Source organism: Cynoglossus semilaevis, chromosome 11 (genome assembly GCF_000523025.1).
Source record: "Cynoglossus semilaevis isolate Cse_v1.0 chromosome 11, Cse_v1.0, whole genome shotgun sequence".
NCBI lineage: Eukaryota > Metazoa > Chordata > Actinopteri > Pleuronectiformes > Cynoglossidae > Cynoglossus > Cynoglossus semilaevis.
This window is the reverse complement of record NC_024317.1, coordinates 13,239,148-13,260,611: the sequence shown is the minus strand read 5'-3', so window position 1 is coordinate 13,260,611 and position 21,464 is coordinate 13,239,148. Positions and strand designations below refer to the sequence as shown.

Genomic DNA, 21,464 nt, shown 5'->3' with positions numbered 1-21,464 from the left:
ACACACCATCACATGGCGAATTTCTACCTGGCTCCATGCAGACAAGGCAGCACTCCCCAGAAGGAATAAAAGGGAAGTGACAGGACACGACGGGACATGTGACCTCATCACAAACCACTCGCCCTCTGGTGCACAGACAGGTCACACAGGGCTTTGGAGACCACACGGCCTGGTCGAACAGGGTTATACCCCGGTACACACAGTGGCCCTGCTTACCTGGAATGACATCAAACATTTAGCTTAGCTGTTTGGTTGTCTGCCATCATACAGTATTTGCAAGTCTTTGGTCTGCGTTTTAGGCCTTGTGGGTGCTGATGATGTATGAGGTCCAAAGTTTCTCATGTAAAACCTTTGTTTCAGGTCGCATGGCCTTAGGCGGGTATTTAATTCCTCTTCCACAGTCTAAAAATGTTCAGTTAGGTTAAATTGTTTGTCTCAGTTTGGGGCCCTGTGATAGGCGAGCAGGCTGTACTCTGAATGTTTTTTAACAAGACACAACAAGCAGAAAGACAAATGTGAGTGAATTAAATGTCAGATGGAAAAAAAGAAGAACACGATGTTTAAAAGGGATCGTTTTAAACGTCTTGTAAGTGCATTTTAGTCTAATTTTATATAAATGGGGCATGACTTGAATGTAACTGTCAAGTTGATTGTTTCCTTTTCCTAATTCCCTCTGACCCTAAGGCTGAGTGTTTTTGTACCTTGAACGTTCAAAGACACCAGACACACCCACCCTGTTAACATAATTATTTAGCAGCTCCAAGGAGTGCTTTCATTACTTCATGTTTTTGTGAAAACTACATCCACAGCTGTGCAGCGGAAAATTACCTAACTTGTTCTTACTCCCACCTGCAAGTCGTCACATGAATGTGTTGACTTTCCTCGTCTGGAAACAGCTGTCGACGAGTTTAACACCAGATCTATTGGACGCCCTGAGCACAGCGGGTGGGGATGTTTGAGTCAGGAACAAAGCAAACGTACAGCAAACATACATCCTGAAGGTCAGACCTCACATCCTCCTTTGTCATCCTTATCAGCAGCAGCAGCAACAACAGTCCCTGCTGCTGTAATGACTGTGTAGGTCGACGTCAAATTTAAAGCTTGTACTTTACCATCAGAAACAGACAAAGCAGTGTTTTGTAGTTCTCACGCCTCCTTTTGAATTAACCTCATCTTTCAACACCCAACCAGGGACGGACGGGACGGGGCAGTGATGGGCAGTGAGTCAGTAGGAAAGACTCCTAACCACTATGATACAACAGAGAGGGGCTGTGTGTGTGTGTAGTTGAGGTCTGTCCTGTCTGTCATCTATCCTTCCTAATGGCTATGCTCTTTGTCAGGTCTATAGCACAGGTACTTAAGGAGGCTCAGGTTATTTCTCCTAAACACCGTCTCTCTATTATCTTTGTCGTCTCCGGTGGGACTGTCACCCTGTCATCTCCTCAGCACCCGTGCTTTAGAGCTTTTCCACCCCTTCCTTTAAGACATCACCCAGCTGTCACTGCTCTTGCATTTCATTATTTAGTCAATTGTGGGGTTTTATATGAATAATTAGGATCCTTGACAAAAAATGTGGTGGCACTGTGAGCCCCAGCTTAAGTTAGATTTTTATTTGTGACTCTGGTAAAGGTTGAAATACTGTCAAAAACTAAAGTAGCTAGACAATTGTCCTGTCCTGTCGACTCGCTTATCTAATTATAAGTAATTATTTATGCTCAAGACGAGTAAATTTTGTTTTTTCTTTTTTGTTTATTGTTCTTAGGTTAATGCTAGGTTAGCTTTGAGCTAGCACAGCTAGTCTTACTGTCGGAGAATTTGTCTGGACCATTGGACGCTGTAAAATATACAAAGTTGAATGGTAACCATGGTGACTCATGATTTTCCTTTTTCTTTTTTCATAAAACCATCGATTATTTCTGTCCAAAATCCTGCATTTCTGTAAATGTCCCACATCAGTAAAGTTCTGTTTCTGTTAAATGAAACCTGAGGAGGTTGGTTGTTGTGACATTGCAGCTCAGTTTGTCATGAGAACGTTTCAACTGGGAGCAGATTTGGTCCCCTGATTTAAGCCACAATCAAAACAGAAACAAACAGGTAACATTAACACGGACCTTCACCACACGTTGCCTAATTCTGCCTGTATTGTTTCCATGTTAAAAGTTTCCACGTTGCTTTTGTTTGGAGTCTGCATCCTCATCTTTGTGTAAGGGGTTTTTAGGACCAATTTTCTGACCAGCTCTCTTCCCTCAGATGATTTTCCCTTCTGTTCACAATGGAATGTGATGATTTGACATTAAATTACCGAACTGCAATAACAAGTAGTTTCACTGACTCTGTGAAGGAGGCAAAATCTCAGAGTGGAGCTCCTCTGTCCTGACTGCTCATTTAACGCACATAAAAAAACTTAAAACATTACAAAAGGACAGTTCTTCTTGAACACTGTCTTTAAAGCACAGGTTTGGTTTGTCTACAGCTGAGTGACTGGTTTCACTGATCTCAGTTCATTTGGACTGACCTGGGATGATGTTGTAGGTCGAGTGTTTTTCTTGAAGATTGTTGTGTGGCTTCGAGGACGCACTGTTTCCTTGGTCAACCGGGGCTTCAATGGGAACATTAGGACCAGGGACCAGCCTGATCTTCAGAGGTTTAGACCGTCCTGTCTTGTTCTGTAAATGTCCTGCAACACATGGGCATGTATATGTCCACAGCAGATTTGATGTGCTAGAATAACATGTTAGGAAGGAGCAGAAGTGCAACTCTTACCTCTTCCTTCCTTCTTCCTTTTCGCTCCCTCCCTCCTTTTCTCACCGTCTTGGTTGCGAAGTTTGCCCTTGGCTTGGGAGTCTGCGATGTTGATGGCCACTAGAAGCCACAGAGTGGCCACTACCAGCCACCACCTCATCCCTGCAGGGAAGAGCAGATCAGTTGGAATCAAATATATTCATCTGAACCAATGCTTTTAAGTCAAAGTCCAACACGTTGATCAGAGATTACTATATCCAAAGATCAGGCTGGAAAATAGAAAACACAAGGAGGGAATTTAACCTGCAGCTGCTTCTTCAACAGAAGGAGCTGTAGATGCTGCTGCCTGTCTTCATATACCACTGCTGGGGGCATAATGGCTGGTTTTGTGCATTTGTGTGTGTGTCTAATAACTGGGCTATACCCAGCAGGCCTGTCATTATTAAAACAGGGATGTGACGCTAACACACACACACATACACACATACACACCTGATAGTTTGTCCTCCTCTGAATAGAGTGGATGGCACTGCTTCTTTGTATCAACCTCAGTAACAGTAATGGATTTCCCATAGTTGTGCAACTACTATAGAACAGTAAGCTGTTGTCATGTCACTTCAGTTACTGTCAATCAACCAGGTAACTATCCTGTAGACCAGGGGTCACCAACAAGGTGCCCGGGGTCACCTGGTAGCTCCCATGGACTACCTAAGGTGTCCGCAGGCTATGTTCTAAAATCAAACTAGTCAACAAGAGGGTCAACAATTGTACTGTTACTGTGCTTTTTGAACCAGTTCCACCTGTAATGATATTCAAATGGGTGCAATGACGATGGTAAGAAGAGTGTCTAGCATTATATGTCCCAGAACTGATTATTATGACATTGTTCGGGAAGTCTGTATTAAACAAGTAGCTCTCTGTAACAAAAAGGTTGGTGGCCCCTGCTGTAGACCATATATGTCAAACACAAGTCCAAGTCCCTTTTTAAAGGTTGGTGGCCCCTGCTGTAGACCAAACACAAGTCCAAGTCCCTTTTAACCATGCAAATGGTTTTCTTAAAATAAATGTATTTATTTTCTTCAGGGAAAATAAAATAGACTGAAGTTCACTAAACTGTCCCATAAATACTAATCCTGTTTGGCCCATAATTTAAACTGTGTTTTAAATCACAGCACTTTGACTGATTGAGTTTAATGTATGTATTTTATATAGACAGACACTCTATTAAAGATATATTGTGCAGATATATGTATTGTGTAACCTAAATCCTGCCCTCCAGTGGCCACATTTGTCCTTACTTTTGGTATGTTTGTAAGAGGAACATAACTTTTATAGTCCTTTTATATCCTTTTAGACATTTAAATATCTATTGTTATTATTACATGTTGTCTTTGTTCGATGATGTTACTATAATGGCCACAGCAGTGAAGGTTGTCATCTGTTCTCCCTCTCTGTCATATTCACTCTTGTTTTTGTCAAATTTATACCTTGAATCCAATCTAATCCAGACAACAACAAAAACACTTAAGAAAGAAAATAATATAGTCTTTTTTGTTGTTGTTGTTGATGGAACTATTGTCAGCCCCACACTTTGGGAACCCCTGCTGTAGAAGATGAGACTGTTTGTTTTGCTCTTACTTACAGTCTATGGTCAGAACATTACTGTTCGATGGTGGAATTCTGTTCTGATTCTAACAGTTCATCATCATGTTATTATTTTTTACAGCTTGTATTGATTTTCTTTTTGTTTCCTACAGTTTTTACACATCTTTCAAAAGATTTTTTGGAGTTCTGTAGACCTAAACCAACTCTCTCAAACCAGACCTTCTCAAATTCACCAACAACCAATTGGAAATCAGCTTTTAAAGAGAGGGAGAGAGAGAGGGAGAAATCCTTGTGTGTTGAGACAGAGGAAAGAAAACAGGAGGGAGGGAATAGAAGTGGAAAATATTCAGGTCTCCAGTCTCTGGATGATCAGGCTCAGACGGAGAGACTTCCAGGGGAAACAGTGGAAGATAAAAATAACACAAACATTCATGTGTGTGTATTAATGAAAGCAAGACTGGTTTAATGCTAAACGTTTTTCGCTGCTAGCTGCTGTCAGATTTCTGTGTTCCTGTTCTAGAAGTATCTAAACACATCGATCTGCCAGGTTTTTTTTCTCTCTTCAGTTTCCCAAAAGTAGGACATCTTGTTATGTAATGCATCAAGTCTTCCGTTTTCTGTCGTGTGCTAAAGTCAGTTTCCGTCGGTTCAAAACAGAGAACTAAAAGTGTTAAATAGTTTCTTGTCGTCTTTATGTTGGAGCTGCGGCAGACGATTGTCTGCAGTGACTGAAAAAAACTGTCACCAAATCACAAAAGAGAGGGTGAGGACAGAGACAGACGGGGGAGGAGGGAGGGAGAGAGAAAGGGGAGGAGGTGAGGATGGACAGAGGGAGAAGGAGAACGTGAGGATAGAGGGTGAGGACAGCATCGGAGACAGACATTAACTCTACGTTACCAGTGGTTTGAAGGCGGCTGCAGGACTCGAGGCCAAAATTCTTCCACCTTCTTCCGTCCTCTGGTACTGCAGGAGATCCAGAACCTTGTGTGTGTGTGTGTTTGTGTGCGTGTGTGTAGCGATGTGATGATACTTGCAAGTGTGGGTGTGTTTGAGTGTAAGACTCGTGTCGATCAGTGCTGGCTAATAGTTCCTGTAAAAAAAAGCCAGAATTTGTGCTGAGGCAGAGACAGAGTGAGAGAGCAAAAGAGAGAGAGAGAGAGAGAGAGAAAGGTCAGACATCTGTCTCTCTGTCTGTCTCTGAGAGGACACTGCCAACAGGCTACAGGATATCAACAATGTTACACATCCACATGGGGCAGAGCAGATTGAAGAAGGGCTGTGTTTAAGGTGATTTATTAAAGTTAGCACATTGTTCAGTTCAGTGGGAAAGTATCGGGAATGTCTCAGAGCAAACGAAGGAGTCAGAGGTCACACAGAAAACTCTGAAGTCTCACCTCAGTGTTAGCAAACAAAATCAGAGAGAACTACACCTTAAATCTAAGTCCTAGCAGGAAAAAGCAGCACATACAGCGTATTCTAACATTATCACAGGGGCAAATGTTGTTTTATGACGTAGCAGTTGAATTTTGTCCTCACGTGTAGCCATGTTTACAGAGGAAGGTGCCAAACAAACTTTTTTTGATGCTTGGATTAACCACAGTTCAACTGACTAATCTTTATTGTGATTAACTGACATTAATCGACATCCCTAAATTTAAAAAATATGTGTAAATATATATATATATATAATGTGTGTGTGTATATATATATATATATATATATATGTATGTATACATATATATATATTAGATATGTGTTCAACTAAACGGGAACTAACATTTTGAGTAAATTGAAACCTATGTTTCATATTTTAATTTTTTCCAATTTTTCTAATGTCAAATCTGTGCAGAGTTTGGGGAACACTGCAGTAGCGCAGCTGTTAGAAGATACCTAGTCCTGTTATCATTTGTGGACAGTCCAGAAACACTGCTCTGGAGTGTCTTAATGAAAGTCATTAAAATATGTTTTAACATCTAAATGGAAGGGAAACACAATCTTGTTCTAAAACATTTTAGGTTAAAAGAGAGAGGCAGAAACAGGTGGTGGTTTCTGAAGTCTTTAACACCTTCAGAAACTACTTCAGTGATGGACCAAAACACACACACCTACAGTACACACAGCTGCAGAGGCAGATGACTCCAGCTGACTCACCTGGGGCCTCATTTATCAACCGTGCATACACACAGCAGCGTAATTTGCACTTTGGCACAAAATCTAGTGGTAGAACAGTGAAACTCAGATAGAGGGAGACGGTATTCAACAATCTATAATGAATGGAAACAATCCATTCCCGTCTTCTTAAAGGGATTGTTGCTATCATTTATTGTCCATTGGAGGCATTTCTGAATGCAACTACGAACAGGTGGGAGTTATCATCACTCATTAGTTTGCATACGTGTGGTGTAAATACGTTTGACAAATACAGTTTTTTTTGTACTTGCGCACATGATAAATGTCATGCGAATTATGTAGAATTTACTAACGTTTCTACGTACGGTTTGATAAATGAGGCCCCTGGAATTCCCTCACCTGTCAGAGATACACATCGTACTGTAAGTCGTAGAAAACGTTAGTGTCTGAGTGCTGTTTACGTTCAGATGGTAAAAATAAAAGTACTAAACACTTGCTGTGACTCAAAGTCGTTAAAAAGACTTTTCCTCTTTCACACTTGACTATTACGTTGATTGCTGTGATGAACAGCTGCTGGCTTTAATTTGTGGTGATCAAACAGATGTTGCAGTGCCACCTACAGACCGGCTGATGTAGCTTCGGACAAGCTGGAAAACGTGACGAAAATGTGACGAATTTTTCCTTTTTTTCCTGCGGATGCTGAAACCACAGCAAATTAAATGTCTAGTGATTAATGAAGCAGAGCAGCTCCTCAGAGTGAAACAATCAGTGTTAGAGGAAACTAAATGAATCCAGATCCCAGCTGTTTGCTTTTTTTTTAGTTCCACCACAGTTTCCAGCAGGTATGCAGATTTATCATTCACATGCATGTGGTTCCTGTTGAAGATTATGAAGTTTCTTGGGACCCAAACTGAGTCGTGGAGAAGTTTTATTTCACTAGAATGGCATCACTGGTTTTGGAAATAACATTGTAAAAAGGAAAATCTAAATGAGACAAACCTGAATGAAAAATAGTCAAGGTATTTCTACTGAATTGTTAACATGTGTTTAAGTTTTACTATAGAAATTAGATTTTCTTTTATTATTTCTGGTTAACATGTGTGATCATTTTCTGTGTTTATGTTTTTGTTAAGGTAATAGTCCTGACTCTTCAGACTTTTCTAATGTGATTTTCTTTCTCTTCTATAGAAGAAATATCCATCTGTCGTTTCGCTACCGGGAGGCTGTAGGTCAGAGGTCATGAGTCTGAGTCATCCACAACTTCCTGGGTAAAGTTCATCTGAACGTAGAGTTTTTCTGCTCTGTATCCACACAAGTCTAATAAAATGTTAACATTGTCTTTATTCCTAGGTTGGTGATGTTCATTCACTGGTTGGTTGATGTTTCCAAAGAGGGTAAAGTGACATCAAAAATGGACCTCCTGACAAAGATCCCTGAGAGAGGTGAGACATGGCAGGCTAAAACTGAGGTTAAGGGACACTCCAAATGTTTATAAAACATTTATATGTTTAATGAAAAACGTTCAATTTCTTATATAATTTACAATATATACTCACTTGTTCATGTATCATTTAAGTTATATGAAGTCATAAGTTCAATATGGCTAAACCTGTACTTCAGTTACATTATTATAATTAATCACTTTTGACTTGTAGTTTAATATCTCTCTCCGCATTGCCACAGCACTGCAGCTGTTCCCCTCTCTTAGTGGCGGCCACAGCACTGCAGCTGTTCCCCTCTCAAGCTCTTAGTGGCACTACTGAGGCCTTCCAGAGCCTGCTGAGGATTCTGGGACCTGAAGCTGCTGTGGAGTCTGTCATCGGGGCGATCAGCCTCTCTGAGGACACATAAACAAACCCTTCTTTTTCTGATCTGAATGTGGAAACACGATGAACTCTCACACAAAAAAACACAGACCTGGGGTCACAGTGAGTTGGTTTAGTCTCTTAGAAATTTTTATTTGATAGAAAGAGCGTGCTTTGACGACTGTAACAGCAGAGCTCATTGGTCAAAATCTACAAAAATAAATAATTTAAATACAAAATGCCAAACAGCAGTTTCACCTTTGTATTTTTCAAATAGTTATTTCAACAATATATATATATATATATATATATATATATATACATACACACATATATATATATATACATATATATACACATACACACACGCACGCACACTTGCAGGTAAGTCATCACAATGCTGTAATGTTTCTGCAGTTTCGGCCTTCAGGCAGCAGGGGGAGACAGAGGCATTGGGACAAATAAGTTTCACGTTGCTTTGGACAGTTTTCATACTATTGTTACTTTCTTTGTTACAGTCTCTTCTGTCATTTCTAGACTGAAGAACTTCTGACCAAGATGGAAACACTGTCCATTTCCCCCCCAAAATTGCAGCAGCTTAGTTGAGAATATTGATATTGATAACTGCTTGTTTGAAGTGAGTAAAGTAGGACTTTAAGCAGAGAACAAGGCGCCACAAGCTCAATGATATTTTCCAATACTCAACATTTCCACTCATTAGCAAATGTTTTTCTTCTGTTTGTGTGGAAAAAAATTGTTTTTTTTCCCCTTATGTTGAGTGCACAGAATTTGTGTTAACTATAGCAATAGGAGAGAGGCTTGGACAGGGTGGAAGTGACTTTACATTTAGTGTTTTAATGTAGTTCAAGAAAATATTTAACACTCAGAGTGAGTGAAAACTGTCACACAGAATAATATCAAAGCTCTGTCACTGCCTTTTTGTTTTTGTTTTAGATTTGAAACTGTGTGCACGAGTCTCAGCCTTCTCCCTTCAACTCCCATGAGCCTCTGCTGCCTCACCGTGCTGCCTGAGGCGTCTTCCTGTCAACATTTGGAACAGTTAGTGGTTGGTTCAGTTCACTGCTCTCCAGCTCTCCAGCCTTTAATTCTCCCCAGCAAATCCAAAGGTCTCGGGTCAGAGGTCAGTCGAACAGAAGGGACAATGGAGTCTGGAGAGAGCACAACGTAAGCAGAGGAACTGACATCAAGTCTTATCAGTTTGTGTAAAACCCTAGTGATCGCCTCTGGTTTCAAAGAACAGTCAAGTCACCAGTAGTGATGTCATCATTTGCTGTTTTAACAGCGATGACCTAATCATTGTCATTCTCACCTGTATTACTTCATTCCTCTCAGATCACATTTTTTCTACAGATTTTTTTTTTCTTCAATTTCAGTTTGAACACCACACATTTTTTCTACAGATTTTTTTTTTCAATTTTTCTATTTCAGTTTGAACACCAAAAAAATAATAATTTTAGAAAAAACTACATGTTTCAAAGAGTGAATTCCACCAACTCCTATTAAATCATCAGCTGGGAGGATTATGTTGATAGAACTGACACTGGTCTGATAACGAATCAGGATCAGCCTGACATGGTTGATGTCTGATGACAGTGTGACCTGCATTTATAATGATTAGACCAGCCTTAACTTTACCCAGCAGTGTGTTCAAATAATCTGCTGTTAAGGTCCAAACTACAGGTGACTCCACCATCCTCTAAAACACCCTAGTGCCCTGAACTCATGGTGGAGCTCTGGTCGGGTTCGTCAGAAACCCGAGGTACCTAGAGTCCACGGCTGCGTCTACAGCAGCTCCAGATCTGTGTTGATGTCATTCTAACTTGGAGAAACCAACGAAAATATAATCTCAGGTGTGAAAACAGCCTATTACAAAGTAAGTTTCATTAACACATTCACACACACACCACCACCCTCATACTCCAGTCCTACCAGGACTTTTAGGCACATTGACAAAAACAACGGTCGCACAACAAGCCACTTATGGCACAACAACCAGCAGAGCAGCAGCGTGAGGATGATGAGAAGTGCTGACCATTTCCCAGCAGCCCTTGCCCCTGTTTAATCTCTTTCACTCTTTATGACTATAGTCAGTTCCATTCCATGGCCCTGATATGTAACCTTTAAAAAACTAAAGGGGGCGCTCTTTGACCACATCACCATAGAAATTAGACAACAGGTGAGGGTGACACAGTTTGACATCGATGACATCACATCAGTGTTTCTTCTATCTGTAACATTAGAGATAAACTGGCAACTACGAGCAACAATGTGTTGAAATACTGATGTTTCTTTTCTTTTTTTAAGGAGAAGTGACACATGCAAAATGAGATCCCCACTGAAAGGTGAATTCTGTAGGATTTAGCATCATCTAGTGGCGAAGTTACAAGTGGCACATTATCATCGCCCCAGCATTTAGAACATGTTGGCCTTTAGATTTGAATGCTGAACGTTATGTTGCCACAGTTCGGAGTGTGTGAAGTCAAGGATTTAAATCTGTAAATACAACAAACACCACTGTATCAGCTGAAAACTAACAAACAAACGTGTGACTGGAGCGTGAGTTGACTAGATTAAACGTTAAACTGACTTGTTGACACTTGTAAGCAGCATCGCAGTGGAAGTCGTCACTGCTGGTTACAGTTATTTAAGACGTCAGTTCTCTGAGGTTTCACCCTAGTACTACTTCAAATGCATCACCTCATCTCTTCATGGGCTGAAACTAATCATTAGTATAATTATCAAGTATTCTGAATATTTCCTTGGTTAACAAAGCACATTATTTAGTCTTTTAATGGGTTTTTTAAACAAATTTAACAAACACTTTTTTTTTTACGTCCATAGTAATGTTTTAAGCCTGGACCTGTAGATGCAGTTACATCATAGGAGTGAGTGTCTCTGACATCACTGGAAAGCTAACTGTTTGACTGGCAAAAACTCCCATCGTGACTCCTCCTCCTCTTACTCCACCAGCATGTTCTGGTTCTGACACAGACAAACAGCTAACTCCACCAGACTCAGGAAACGATCAAGGTTGTTGTTAAAGATTTTTCTTAGTGGGAAAATAGATGCAACACTCCCATCTGGAAATATTCACAAATATTCCTCAGGCCTCCACATTAACCTTGTGTCAATGCATTTACAGCTGATCCTAAAACTATGTAGACATTCCTCCTTCCAGCCTATTACTTTTAAGGCTAATTTGTGTCTGCTAATGCCATGTTAACGTCCAGAGAGGTAATATATCCAGAAGTGAGTGGAGTAAAAACTGCATTTGCATTACAAATATGCCATCTTGTTTACTGAGAATACAGTTGACTTTTTCTCCTATGTCATGTAAACACACTTTTCCTCACGGTAATCTTCCATCAGTGGAATAAAACCCCTTTGTTAATGTGGGATAAATAAGCAGTATTCTGATTCTGTCACTGTATGAATCTGTTCTCCTTTACAGTTACTGCAGTACAACTTGGACTTCCAGGACACAAAGGAGTGGAAGTTTTAATCTAAATTTAATATCATTGTTCAACCCATCCACATGGCCAGTGTTCCATGGTTATGACTTAATTACAAGTGTAGGTCCTCTCGTACAAATGTTCCTGTTGCACATCTTCCAGTGTGAGCAGACAGCTGCTAAGCTGTTTTTTTTAAACAAAGGCTTGTTTGTGAACAAACAATGATCAGTCCTGTTCATAAAACTCCATTGCCATGAAGCCACAGTGACTTTTTTATGTTGGCCTGTGTTTGTCACATATGTGTTGTGCTTCTCTTCCTACATCACTTACAAGGAGAGCACTTTATGATGTGAGGGGTGATTATAGTGAGGAGATGAGGGAAGATGTTGTGACTTCTGTTTTCTGTCACAGTGGTTTCTGATTAATTGTGACAGTTCATAGTTTCCGTTTGATTATATTATGAACTGTGACAGGTCAGAGCCATGACGCAGAGGATGAGATTCATTTGAACCCAGACAAGATAATGGGCTGACTCATGACTTCAAACTCTATAATCAAGTAACCTCTTTTTTTCCAGAATGTTTAAAAAAACTCTTTATCTAAGGGAAAATTCCTGTAGAATTTCTTTCTATCAGCCAACAGGCAGGAACCAGAGGCAGGAGACGGTGATACCTGACATCATGAGATGATAGTGAAGGAGAAAGTGCTGCAGTGAAAAAACAGCCCCAGAGTTCTTCCAGGTCTCTGGAATCTTCATGGAATCTCTCCTCTCTGGTTTGTGAGCCTGGTGTTTCACACCGGGTGGAAGACGAGTGTGCAGTCTTCTCTTTCTGCGGCCATGAAGATGCCGGGCACTGGCAGCGAAGAGGCCTTTGGCACGGAACCACCAGTCTTTGTGTAGAAAGAAACTATTTTCTGGTCAAGGCGCAGCTGGCGTGGGATGCTGTCAAATGGCTTTGGATCCAGGTCCAGGATGGAGACTGAGTGGGAAAAGGCAGGGGGTCTGGAGGAAAGGAAGTCTCTGAGCCACCTCTGACCAGAGAGTCTGCAGATGGAGAAGAAGGTCGGGTAATGAATGTTAAAAAGAGATGTCTGGCTCCACCTAGTGATTCCAAATAGTTACTACAGAATGAGTTTGTAAAAACTTTAACCAATGACTCGACTCGAAACGTATCCAAGAGAAGTTACCAGTATTTATTGTCAATTTCATGATTCACTTCCTTTATAGAGTACAGTATAAATGTGACTCAAATGTTTCACAGCCCTATTAAATCTGATTAAATATATCAGTAGTTTGACATTTCCAGTGACCAGAATGTAAAACATTTTCTTTAGTTAAGCTGAAATACGTTCATTGTTGTTAGGCGCTCACCCTTCATCGTCCTCCTCCTCCTCTTCAGTACAGGGAACCAGGGACACCATGATGGAACAGTCCTTGGCTGTCATGGCAACACAGTACTGATGAACCTGGAGACAAGACATGTTTTCAGTAATGAAGATCACAGAGATATTCAAACTGAGGGTAAAAATCTCACTTTAGCAGCGGCGTACTCCACAGAACCATCATCTTCAGCCTGACATTTCTGCAGCATCTCCAGGAAGGCTTCGTCGTACGGTCCGTCCATCTGTAGATGAGTTCTGACACGGACAGGAAATGACATCAGACACTTGATGATCAACACCATGAAGTCAGACACTGTTTAACTCCTACCTCTCCTTGGGATACTCCTGCAGATGTTGCTCTACTCGTCGGTAGAGAGGATAAAGGCCTTCAATGTCCAAAGTGTCCAACATCTGAGTCTGGAGGATCCTGGACAGAACACTGCTGCTGGGTAAACCCTGTGAGCCTGCAGACACACACATACATTCTCAATTTTGTAATTAGTTCCAGATCAGAACTCTATAAAACGTTTTATATCCTCAAACTTTCTCAAAAATGACTCAGTTTGCATGTCAGGGAGGTGCTGACCATGGCGAATCCTCTCCTTGTTAAATAGACTGGCTTCACAGGCGCTCCTCCCTTCTCCACGTCTGTCTGTCACTACTCCTGCGTCTCCTCCTCTACTGCTCAGCAGGGCGTTGACCAGAACCTGCAGAAGGAGAGGAGAGAGAAAAGTGTTTTTAGACAATATGATCACATCCAGCTACTGTAAAAAATCAGGTTGATTTAATTCCAGAAAATTGTAAATAAATTAACCTTAAAAATCAGAGGGAAGAAAAGATTTGAAGGGTAAAGGTTTTTACCATTAGTCAATATCTGTTGACTAATTAACTGTATGTAAAATACTTTTAAAACAACCATAGTACAAGTAAGGTATTATGGGGTATTTTATTTATTCATGATCCACAGTTGTGTGTATTTGATTTGAGTGATGTCTTTTTACTTGGATGAAGTCGTTGAGTACAGCCTTGCCAGTCATGTGACTGTTGATTCTGTTGTTCCCATGCATGACGTACGGTCTGAGGTGATGCAGGAGAGAATTCAGGTCTGGTGAGTCATCACTGCCCTCCTTACTGCTGTAAATACACTGACCACCCTGAAAACACACAGGGCAGTATCCGCATCATGAACACAATCCTTACAGGACGACGTGTTTGTGTTGAACATATTTATCTATCAACATGAGGATTGGGTTTTACAGTATTTGTCAAGGAGAGACTTTCCATGAGAAGGATATACTGCTATCAAGGAATGTAGTTGGAACTTGTTTGAGATGTTGGCTCGTGACATTTCACTGTGGTGCTGACGGAGTTGTATGTCAAAAGTATGTACAGGACCATAAACCATGTTGGTGCCTCACCTTGAAAATTTTGAAGTTGTTTTGTGGTTCTTCTATGAGGTGTCTGATGGCAAAGTGCATTCTCTGTCTGTTCCTGGACCACAAAGGAGACAGAGAACATGGAGTTCAGCAGTTAGAACAGTCAAATCATGAGGAGCGGGGATGGGTGTCAATCAAAAATGGATTAGTGATGTTTGATGTGTGGCAGGACAGATTAACTTCAGCTACTGTTTACTTTGACTCATTTGGTAACATTACGTGTGACACCGTCCTAATGCAGCAGTGTTTATAGTAACAACAACAGCAGCAGCTATTGTTATCTTACCCTGAGAACAGGTCCAGAGGACAGTATAGGCTGCGTCTCTTCCACTTTCCATTGGCCACCTGCAATCAGACAGTAACAACAAACTAAGAAGACATTTACAAGGAGACAACACCGACCTCTAAACTATTCTGTTTCTATAGGTAGAAGATTGAATTCGTTGACTTAAACAAGTGCACATGCCTGCCTTTGAAAATGTAACTCACATTAGACATGTCCAGGTCAAGTGCTGGCTCTTATTCACTCAATGTACTGGTTGTCGACTTGCAGTACAAACATGCTGACAGCATGTTTGTACTGCAAGTCCAGAACTCCTTACCTTTTTAAGGCACCATACGTACCATTTTTACAAACCAATACATGTACTTTCATTTGTACACTCCCTAATGCAGTGCTCTATCACTGGTACTTCTTCATGTTAAGTTTCAAGAAAAATATGCAATGAACTCAGAGGCAGAGTTGTATCGATAGCACATCTTGAATAGAAACATTAGTCAGTAAATCAATAAAACTACAGATAATACATTTCAAATATTGGTAAAATAAGGATAAATAAAATGAAACTTAAATAAAAATGTATTAAATAAAATCTGAGCTAGTTGATCAGTGAGTGACCAGCATTTTTTGACAAAAACACTTCTTGAAGTTTGAAACACTGTCCCTGTCTTACTCAGCAACAGCCCATGCCCCACACTTTGGGAACCACTGCTTTATGGTCTTTTCCCTCTTCTTAAATTTGAGGAGTATATCATTAAAATGATTTTTAAAAGATGCCAGGGAGACACCTTAATGTTCGGTGCACCATGTTTTACCTTGTAGTGTTGGTGCATGCAGAAACGACACACTTTGGTCTTGACTTCTTTACTGACTAGTTTGGAAGATGGCAGGAATCCACACTTGGGCTGAGAACAACACAAAAACACAACATGACAGCTCATGAGATCCACAGTTTTAGCTCGGTATTTATGGGCGACATTGACAACATCCACAGCTGCACATAGCTACAGCTGTGTTTATCCATTCCAATGGGGGAAAGAAATGTCTAAAACATGTCAGATTATGAATTTAAAGCTGAAGTGAGAAAAGTTAAACAGAGTTTTTGTGCATGGTTTTGTGAGTAAATGTTTCCAAAGCTAAAGGAAACGTGGACATGTACCTTTATCTCAATGCAGAGTGGAGGAGTGTGTGTTGGCTGGTGTAGAAGTGGAGATGTCAGGTTGGGCAGACACAGAGCACAGCCACTGTAGATGTCCATCACCTTGTCACAGCGCCACACTAAAACGAAAAGAAAACTGTTACGGAGTGGAAAAGATATTTTTTATGTGTGCATAGTTCAGATTTTTCATAATAAAGATAAAAATGTTTGAATTCTTTTTGCTTTCAGATGTACCACATCCTGTGACAAATGTTCAAGTTCAGGTGGGTTTTATTGTCCTGTCAGCTGCATACAATTACACAGCAAGACAGAATTTGTTGCTACATCTAAATCTTAATAAAGACAGTGACAAAAGATAACTCTAAACACGATGTTCTGTTAAGTCTTATGTTCACTATATTCTGCACCATTTTAACCAATCCAGATGGAACGAAGCACATGTTTTTATTACTAGTTACTACTATAATGTCTGAAATACTGTGATACCCTTTGTATCATGACTGTACTACTTATATACAGAGGTATACTGGTAAATGGCTTGTACTTGCATTGTACTTTTCTAGTCCTGAACACCACTAAATTGCTTGACACTTGCCATTATTCCAACTACGTCTGGAATCACACCCTCTAGATATCAGAAAACTGCAACTTGTAACGTGTGGAGATGTTTCTTCACAGGTGTAAATCAGACTTTTCTTACCTGGTCTGTGATGCTGAACTTTGATTGACAACTGTCGTACAAACTCCAGAGGCAGTTTGACCACCTCCTGTGAAGAAATGTTAAGTTCAAGTGGGTTTTATTGTCTTGTCAGCCATATACAAGCACACAGCCAGACAGAATTGCATTTCCCCACGAACAATTTGTTGCTACATTTAACACTTAATAAAGACAGTGAGGCAAATACAAATCTATGGACTAAATAATATAAAGTCTATAATCTAAGTAGCTAAAACTATCATTTAAAAAGCAATATAAATGTGGTCAGTTAGTTAGAACAAAGACATCTGTGTTTATGACATTGACATGAATTATTAATTATAATGGTGCTGATTGTACAGAAATGTCAGGTTTGAACTACAGTAATGTTTGTCCCATGACTGCACACACCAGACCACATGTTCAGAACGCTACTGAGATGTATTTTTATGCTGCAGCTTGTGACTCTGACATATGAATGCAACTCAACGACATTCAGCTGAGGAAAGGGCTTCACGTTTGACACCATGTGACTCAAACCTTGGTTCATGTCCAAAAGGCCCCCCTCCAAAAGTCGTGAATAGAAAGGTATTTCAATAATTGTAAAGGATAGTTGTAGAAACAGCTGAAATACTGCTCTTGGGTTCTAAAAATGGTTTCAGGAAATTCAACCTACCGTATTTTAAACTGACAGTCTGTATATGTGAAGTGTTTTCACACTACAAATTGTACAAACACCTTATTGGTTCATAATCTGGCAATATGTCATTGTTGGTTAATCCTAGCTCACTACAAAGTTTCACCTGTGGTTAAATCTGTGCTGTTTTAGGAACTGTACACAACACTAGTCATTGATGAAAAACAGCCGTGTCTTACCCCACTGTGGATGAACTCCTCTCCCAGCAGTCTGCTCATTACATTGGAGCAGAAGTCAACGATGTTCTGGAGCTGCCTGAACGCCTGCTCTGGTGTCTGTAGACCAAACAGGAAGAGACCAGGTGAGTTAAAGAGAAGATAAAGATCTGTTTTGCGCAGCAGTAGCTAAAGACGGCCATCATAACGCTATTATCTCACATGATCAACAATCCTGAGAAATGACTGATGCTCTTTTTTCTTTTATTCTAGGAATCACCCAGAACTTTGAATTATGACCACAGGCCAACTTGCAATGTTACCTCACGAAACCTGTGTGTCAAGTAATAACGCTGACCTGTCAATAAATGGATGGGTCAAGAGTTCCTACTTTGTTAGATAAAGCCTGTTGTCTGATTCTGTTAATTCCAAACATATTTTTTGTTTGTTGTAGTTGAAGGGAGATGGAGGGACAGTGACACTTGCATCCAAGTCACTGGTGAAACAACTGGGAGTGGGTGAGGCGTGATCCCACACTGTGAGTAACAGAAGGAGAAATCTTAATGTCTGAGTGGGTGGAACAGGATATTTAGTGAGGATTACCTGTTCGTTTGTCAGAGAATTTACTGACAATTCCCTCCCCAGTGACATGTATGAATCTGGTTCTAAACATCTCATTCCACCCAACATGTCCATCAGTTACAGTATTACAAAAAGGCAAATGCTGACAGATAGTTTTAGACCACACTGTTGTGACAGACACCTTGCATTCTCAGTGCTGGAAATTAGTTTTGGACTCATGGCATCTCAATGCTGTGAATGCCACAGAAACACAGACAGGTATAGACCAGATCTGACAACCTCTATATGATAAACTCACTGTATGTGCTGTACATTACACATGTAATAAAAGAAAATTGAATTTGTAAAAAATTCCAGTATGTTAATATAATACAATATATTAAATATAAAATTACTTAAACACAAATTAGAAAAACAAGAGCTGAATCATGTGAAAATTGCACAGTTTATGTATTTTTGTTAAAATGCTTCAGAGAGGGACGGCAGATTCAAATGATGCTAAGGTTTGATATTTTAAAAGGAATTTTAACTTAAAACATTTTTTTTTGTGTCCAGTGCTGATGGCTCATATTGCACATCTGCTAACGTAGATAATGTTAATGACCAATGACAGGCCGTTCAAGTGAGCGACGTTTGAAATTACTGTACGCTATTATAAACCTGTTTTAAAAACAAACACCCAGTACTAAACGTAATCTGTTCAACAAACACCCATTAGTCCCCAGTGTGCGTCATGTGTTTGGTATTAAGAGTTTCTTTCTGATCAGGAGTACAGTTGAGGGCTTAATTTTAAATTCACACGACTTACTTGTGGAGGGTTTTCAGAGTCCTCAGCTGGATACTTGAGCAGACGCAGAACTCTTGAAAGCTGCAAGAACAATGATGAAGCCCTTTAATTCCTTCCAAATAAATCACTTGTCTTAAGCTGTAATTCTATGCTCCTATGTAAAGTACAGTCCAGGGGAAAATCCAGCTGAAATCGCATTAAACTGCTAATTAAAAAGGCAACGGCATCGCAACAACCCTCAAATACTTATAATTGGATTCATATTTGGAATCAAAACGCTTTGTCTGCACAAAGCTGGGATTACACGTTAACGTCTGCATTATACATTGTTTACAACATTTCCTTGTTACAACATGTCTGGTCACAGGAAACAAATGTAATTCACCTGCAGTTGTCTGATAACTACATATATTTTTTATTACCACCTTGAATGAACAACAGCACTAATACAACAAACTATTACAGTTAAACTCATTAAGGACTAAATGATTAGTTTCACAAAGTTCTCTTGAACTGTACCGGTCATTTCTGTCATATTGAAGATATCTGCATTTGAACAGCGGTTGCACTAGTACACTAGTATCACCTAGTACTATAGGTAGCAGTATGCCTGGGGGCTACATAGAATTCAGGACCACATGCTGATGTCTTAAGGTAAGGTTTGCTTAAGGTTGATGTAGTTGGCTTTTTCCCTTTCCTCTTTCAAACAGTTTCTCTTCTCTGGAACATATACGTACATTCTCATCCGTACAACGAATACCCTTTGTCACCAAAATGCAGAAAAACCATTGAGTCCTTGCCTGAAGAGCTGGCTCTCAACAGTTTTTGAGGGCTGTCAAAAACACTGAGGACTGACCTCTGACCCATCAGAGACCAACCATCCATTGTACACAGATCTCTACAGTCTGGCTGTGAGTTCCTGTTCCTAGAGGGTTTGGGCTACACAACAGTTTTACCACAACAACTCTCTATTCAGGTGTCCAGTCACTTAGGGGATGAAAAACAAGATTTCCCAGCAGTCAGTTATAACTTGAGAAGTGACTTGAATAAGAGGTAATTTTCAAGAAACCAGACAGTCCAGTTGCCTACTTCAGAACTTTCTAAAATAAAATGACCTGGATGACTGAGAATCTACACAAACAACCGTAATATTATCTAAATCTCTCACCGTCCCCCTAATGCACTAAATCTAACTGGTCCCAAAACACTACGACATCTCATTCTCAACATTGACTCACTAATCAGCATTTGATCATCCTTGCGACTGCATTCACTTGTGCTGAATAACCATAATAGTGGCGATTGTCTTCGTTACAACACCGAGTGGTGCCATTCCCTGTTAGGTCACCGATTGCTCAATAATAACATGATCATACAGGTACTACGTAAAATACTTTCCCACGGAAGAATAGCAACGTTTTGCTATAGAAGGCGAGCGTTAAGGCAAGTAAGTCTAAATCAGTATGGTTTAGCATGCCTGAAAGACAACTATTGCTACATCTCATCACACCGCCATGGTCTCGCTCTTCTCTGCACATATAAACTAGACGCATCGTGTAACACTTTTAGAAGCTCGTCATTTCATAACAGAAAAACACAAATGAAATGACAACACAATTGGCTGTAGACTTTATTTAAAACTATTCTATATGTCAGTTATAAACTTGTATAGGCTACCGTTTAAAAAAACTCTAGCTCGCAGCTAGCGGTTAAACTGTAGACAGCTAAAGCCACAGCTGGAAAATATGAACTTCTGCTTTTTAAGTTTTAGTCTAAAGTCAGGATTTCCATACCATAATGTTAATGTTTGGAAAAGCAATATCACCGCGCGGAAGCTCGAGTACTGTTGGGAAAATTACCGAGACTTTCCTCCTAGGCTGGATTAGCTCGGTGTTAGCTTCCTAGCCTGACTCACCTGTACGTGTGAGACCACCAAGCTCTTGTTTCCCTCTCCGTGATACTTCCAGTCGTTTTCATCCATTTTGTCCACCTCCATTACACTAACGACGACCACAGACCTCCGACGAAGTGACAGACAGCTGTTTATGGCGGTAGACGGGCATATAACAACTCCCAACTGCTCCAGCTGTCCGTAATTCACAAATACTTCTCCGCCGTACCGCTGCTGCCCGGCCCCGGATCCGCGATTTGCCTGTCAAAATACTACTTCTGTTCATGGCTTTCAAAATAAAGGTCCCGTACTAGGATACTTCACTGTGTTAGGTGGTGCTAAGATTATAGTCGATTAACCTATTTATTTTTTAGTTTACATTTAATCCCGAAACATCAGGATATTTTGAATACTTTGAAAAAGATGTATCTAAAGTCCATAATTGCACACTTTAAGCAAGCAACTAATCTTAAAGACATTTTTTCTAATTTTTAAACTAATCAAAAATATTTATACATCTTTTACTATCTACTACAATTTACACTGTATTAGACAATACATGAAGTTTAATATTGCACATGTATCCTCTTTAACATATGCAATGGAATTTTGTTGAACATCATTAGGGTATTAAATATTGAA

General features: G+C 40.1%; 3 protein-coding genes and 1 long non-coding RNA gene across 6 annotated transcripts in view; 2 read left to right on the top strand and 2 right to left on the bottom strand.

Moving 5' to 3' along the window:
* The window catches only part of ecm2 (extracellular matrix protein 2, female organ and adipocyte specific), a 13,973-nt gene extending 8,118 nt beyond the window's left edge, over positions 1-5,855 (bottom strand). Inside the window, exons 1-4 of one of the 3 annotated variants that reach the window (XM_025059812.1) lie at positions 5,245-5,855; positions 2,764-2,904; positions 2,516-2,677; positions 28-216 (exon numbers count right to left, since the gene is read on the bottom strand). In XM_025059812.1, coding sequence (XP_024915580.1) covers positions 28-216; positions 2,516-2,677; positions 2,764-2,902 — 490 coding nt within the window. In that variant the 5' untranslated portion in view covers positions 2,903-2,904; positions 5,245-5,855. The remainder of the gene's footprint in view (positions 1-27; positions 217-2,515; positions 2,678-2,763; positions 2,905-5,244) is intronic. The other 2 variants (XM_017036796.2, XM_008320701.3) reach the window with 2 other exon arrangements.
* The window catches only part of cenpp (centromere protein P), a 50,941-nt gene extending 42,420 nt beyond the window's left edge, over positions 1-8,521 (top strand). The window contains exons 7-9 of the mRNA XM_008320704.3: positions 7,666-7,745; positions 7,828-7,919; positions 8,198-8,521. Coding sequence (XP_008318926.1) covers positions 7,666-7,745; positions 7,828-7,919; positions 8,198-8,328 — 303 coding nt within the window. The 3' untranslated portion in view covers positions 8,329-8,521. The remainder of the gene's footprint in view (positions 1-7,665; positions 7,746-7,827; positions 7,920-8,197) is intronic.
* Positions 8,522-11,097: 2,576 nt separating this feature from the next.
* ippk (inositol 1,3,4,5,6-pentakisphosphate 2-kinase) lies at positions 11,098-21,088 on the bottom strand. The gene is made up of 14 exons (XM_008320697.3): positions 20,847-21,088; positions 18,953-19,012; positions 17,587-17,682; positions 16,714-16,780; positions 16,014-16,132; positions 15,670-15,759; positions 14,861-14,919; positions 14,557-14,629; positions 14,140-14,292; positions 13,725-13,845; positions 13,467-13,602; positions 13,291-13,393; positions 13,128-13,222; positions 11,098-12,800 (listed from the first exon to the last, which is right to left on the bottom strand). Exons 1-14 carry the CDS (start codon positions 20,925-20,927, stop codon positions 12,548-12,550), a joined length of 1,506 nt encoding a protein of 501 aa, XP_008318919.1. The 5' UTR covers positions 20,928-21,088; the 3' UTR covers positions 11,098-12,547.
* LOC112487695 (uncharacterized) lies at positions 16,142-20,837 on the top strand. Its single transcript, XR_003051020.1, has 4 exons — positions 16,142-16,803; positions 17,169-17,298; positions 17,540-17,708; positions 17,836-20,837. It is a non-coding gene; the product is annotated as an uncharacterized LOC112487695 (long non-coding RNA).
* Positions 21,089-21,464: the final 376 nt, after the last annotated feature.

Excerpts from the sequence above, each read along its gene's own strand:
- ippk (XM_008320697.3), bottom strand. The coding sequence starts at position 20,927 with ATGGAGGTGGACAAAATGGATGAAAACGACTGGAAGTATCACGGAGAG. Across the intron at positions 16,133-16,713 it reads AGTTCAGCATCACAGACCAG|TGTGGCGCTGTGACAAGGTG; the intron begins GTAAGAAAAGTC and ends TTTTCGTTTTAG. Across the intron at positions 12,801-13,127 it reads GAGGAGGAGGACGATGAAGG|ACTCTCTGGTCAGAGGTGGC; the intron begins GTGAGCGCCTAA and ends CTCCATCTGCAG.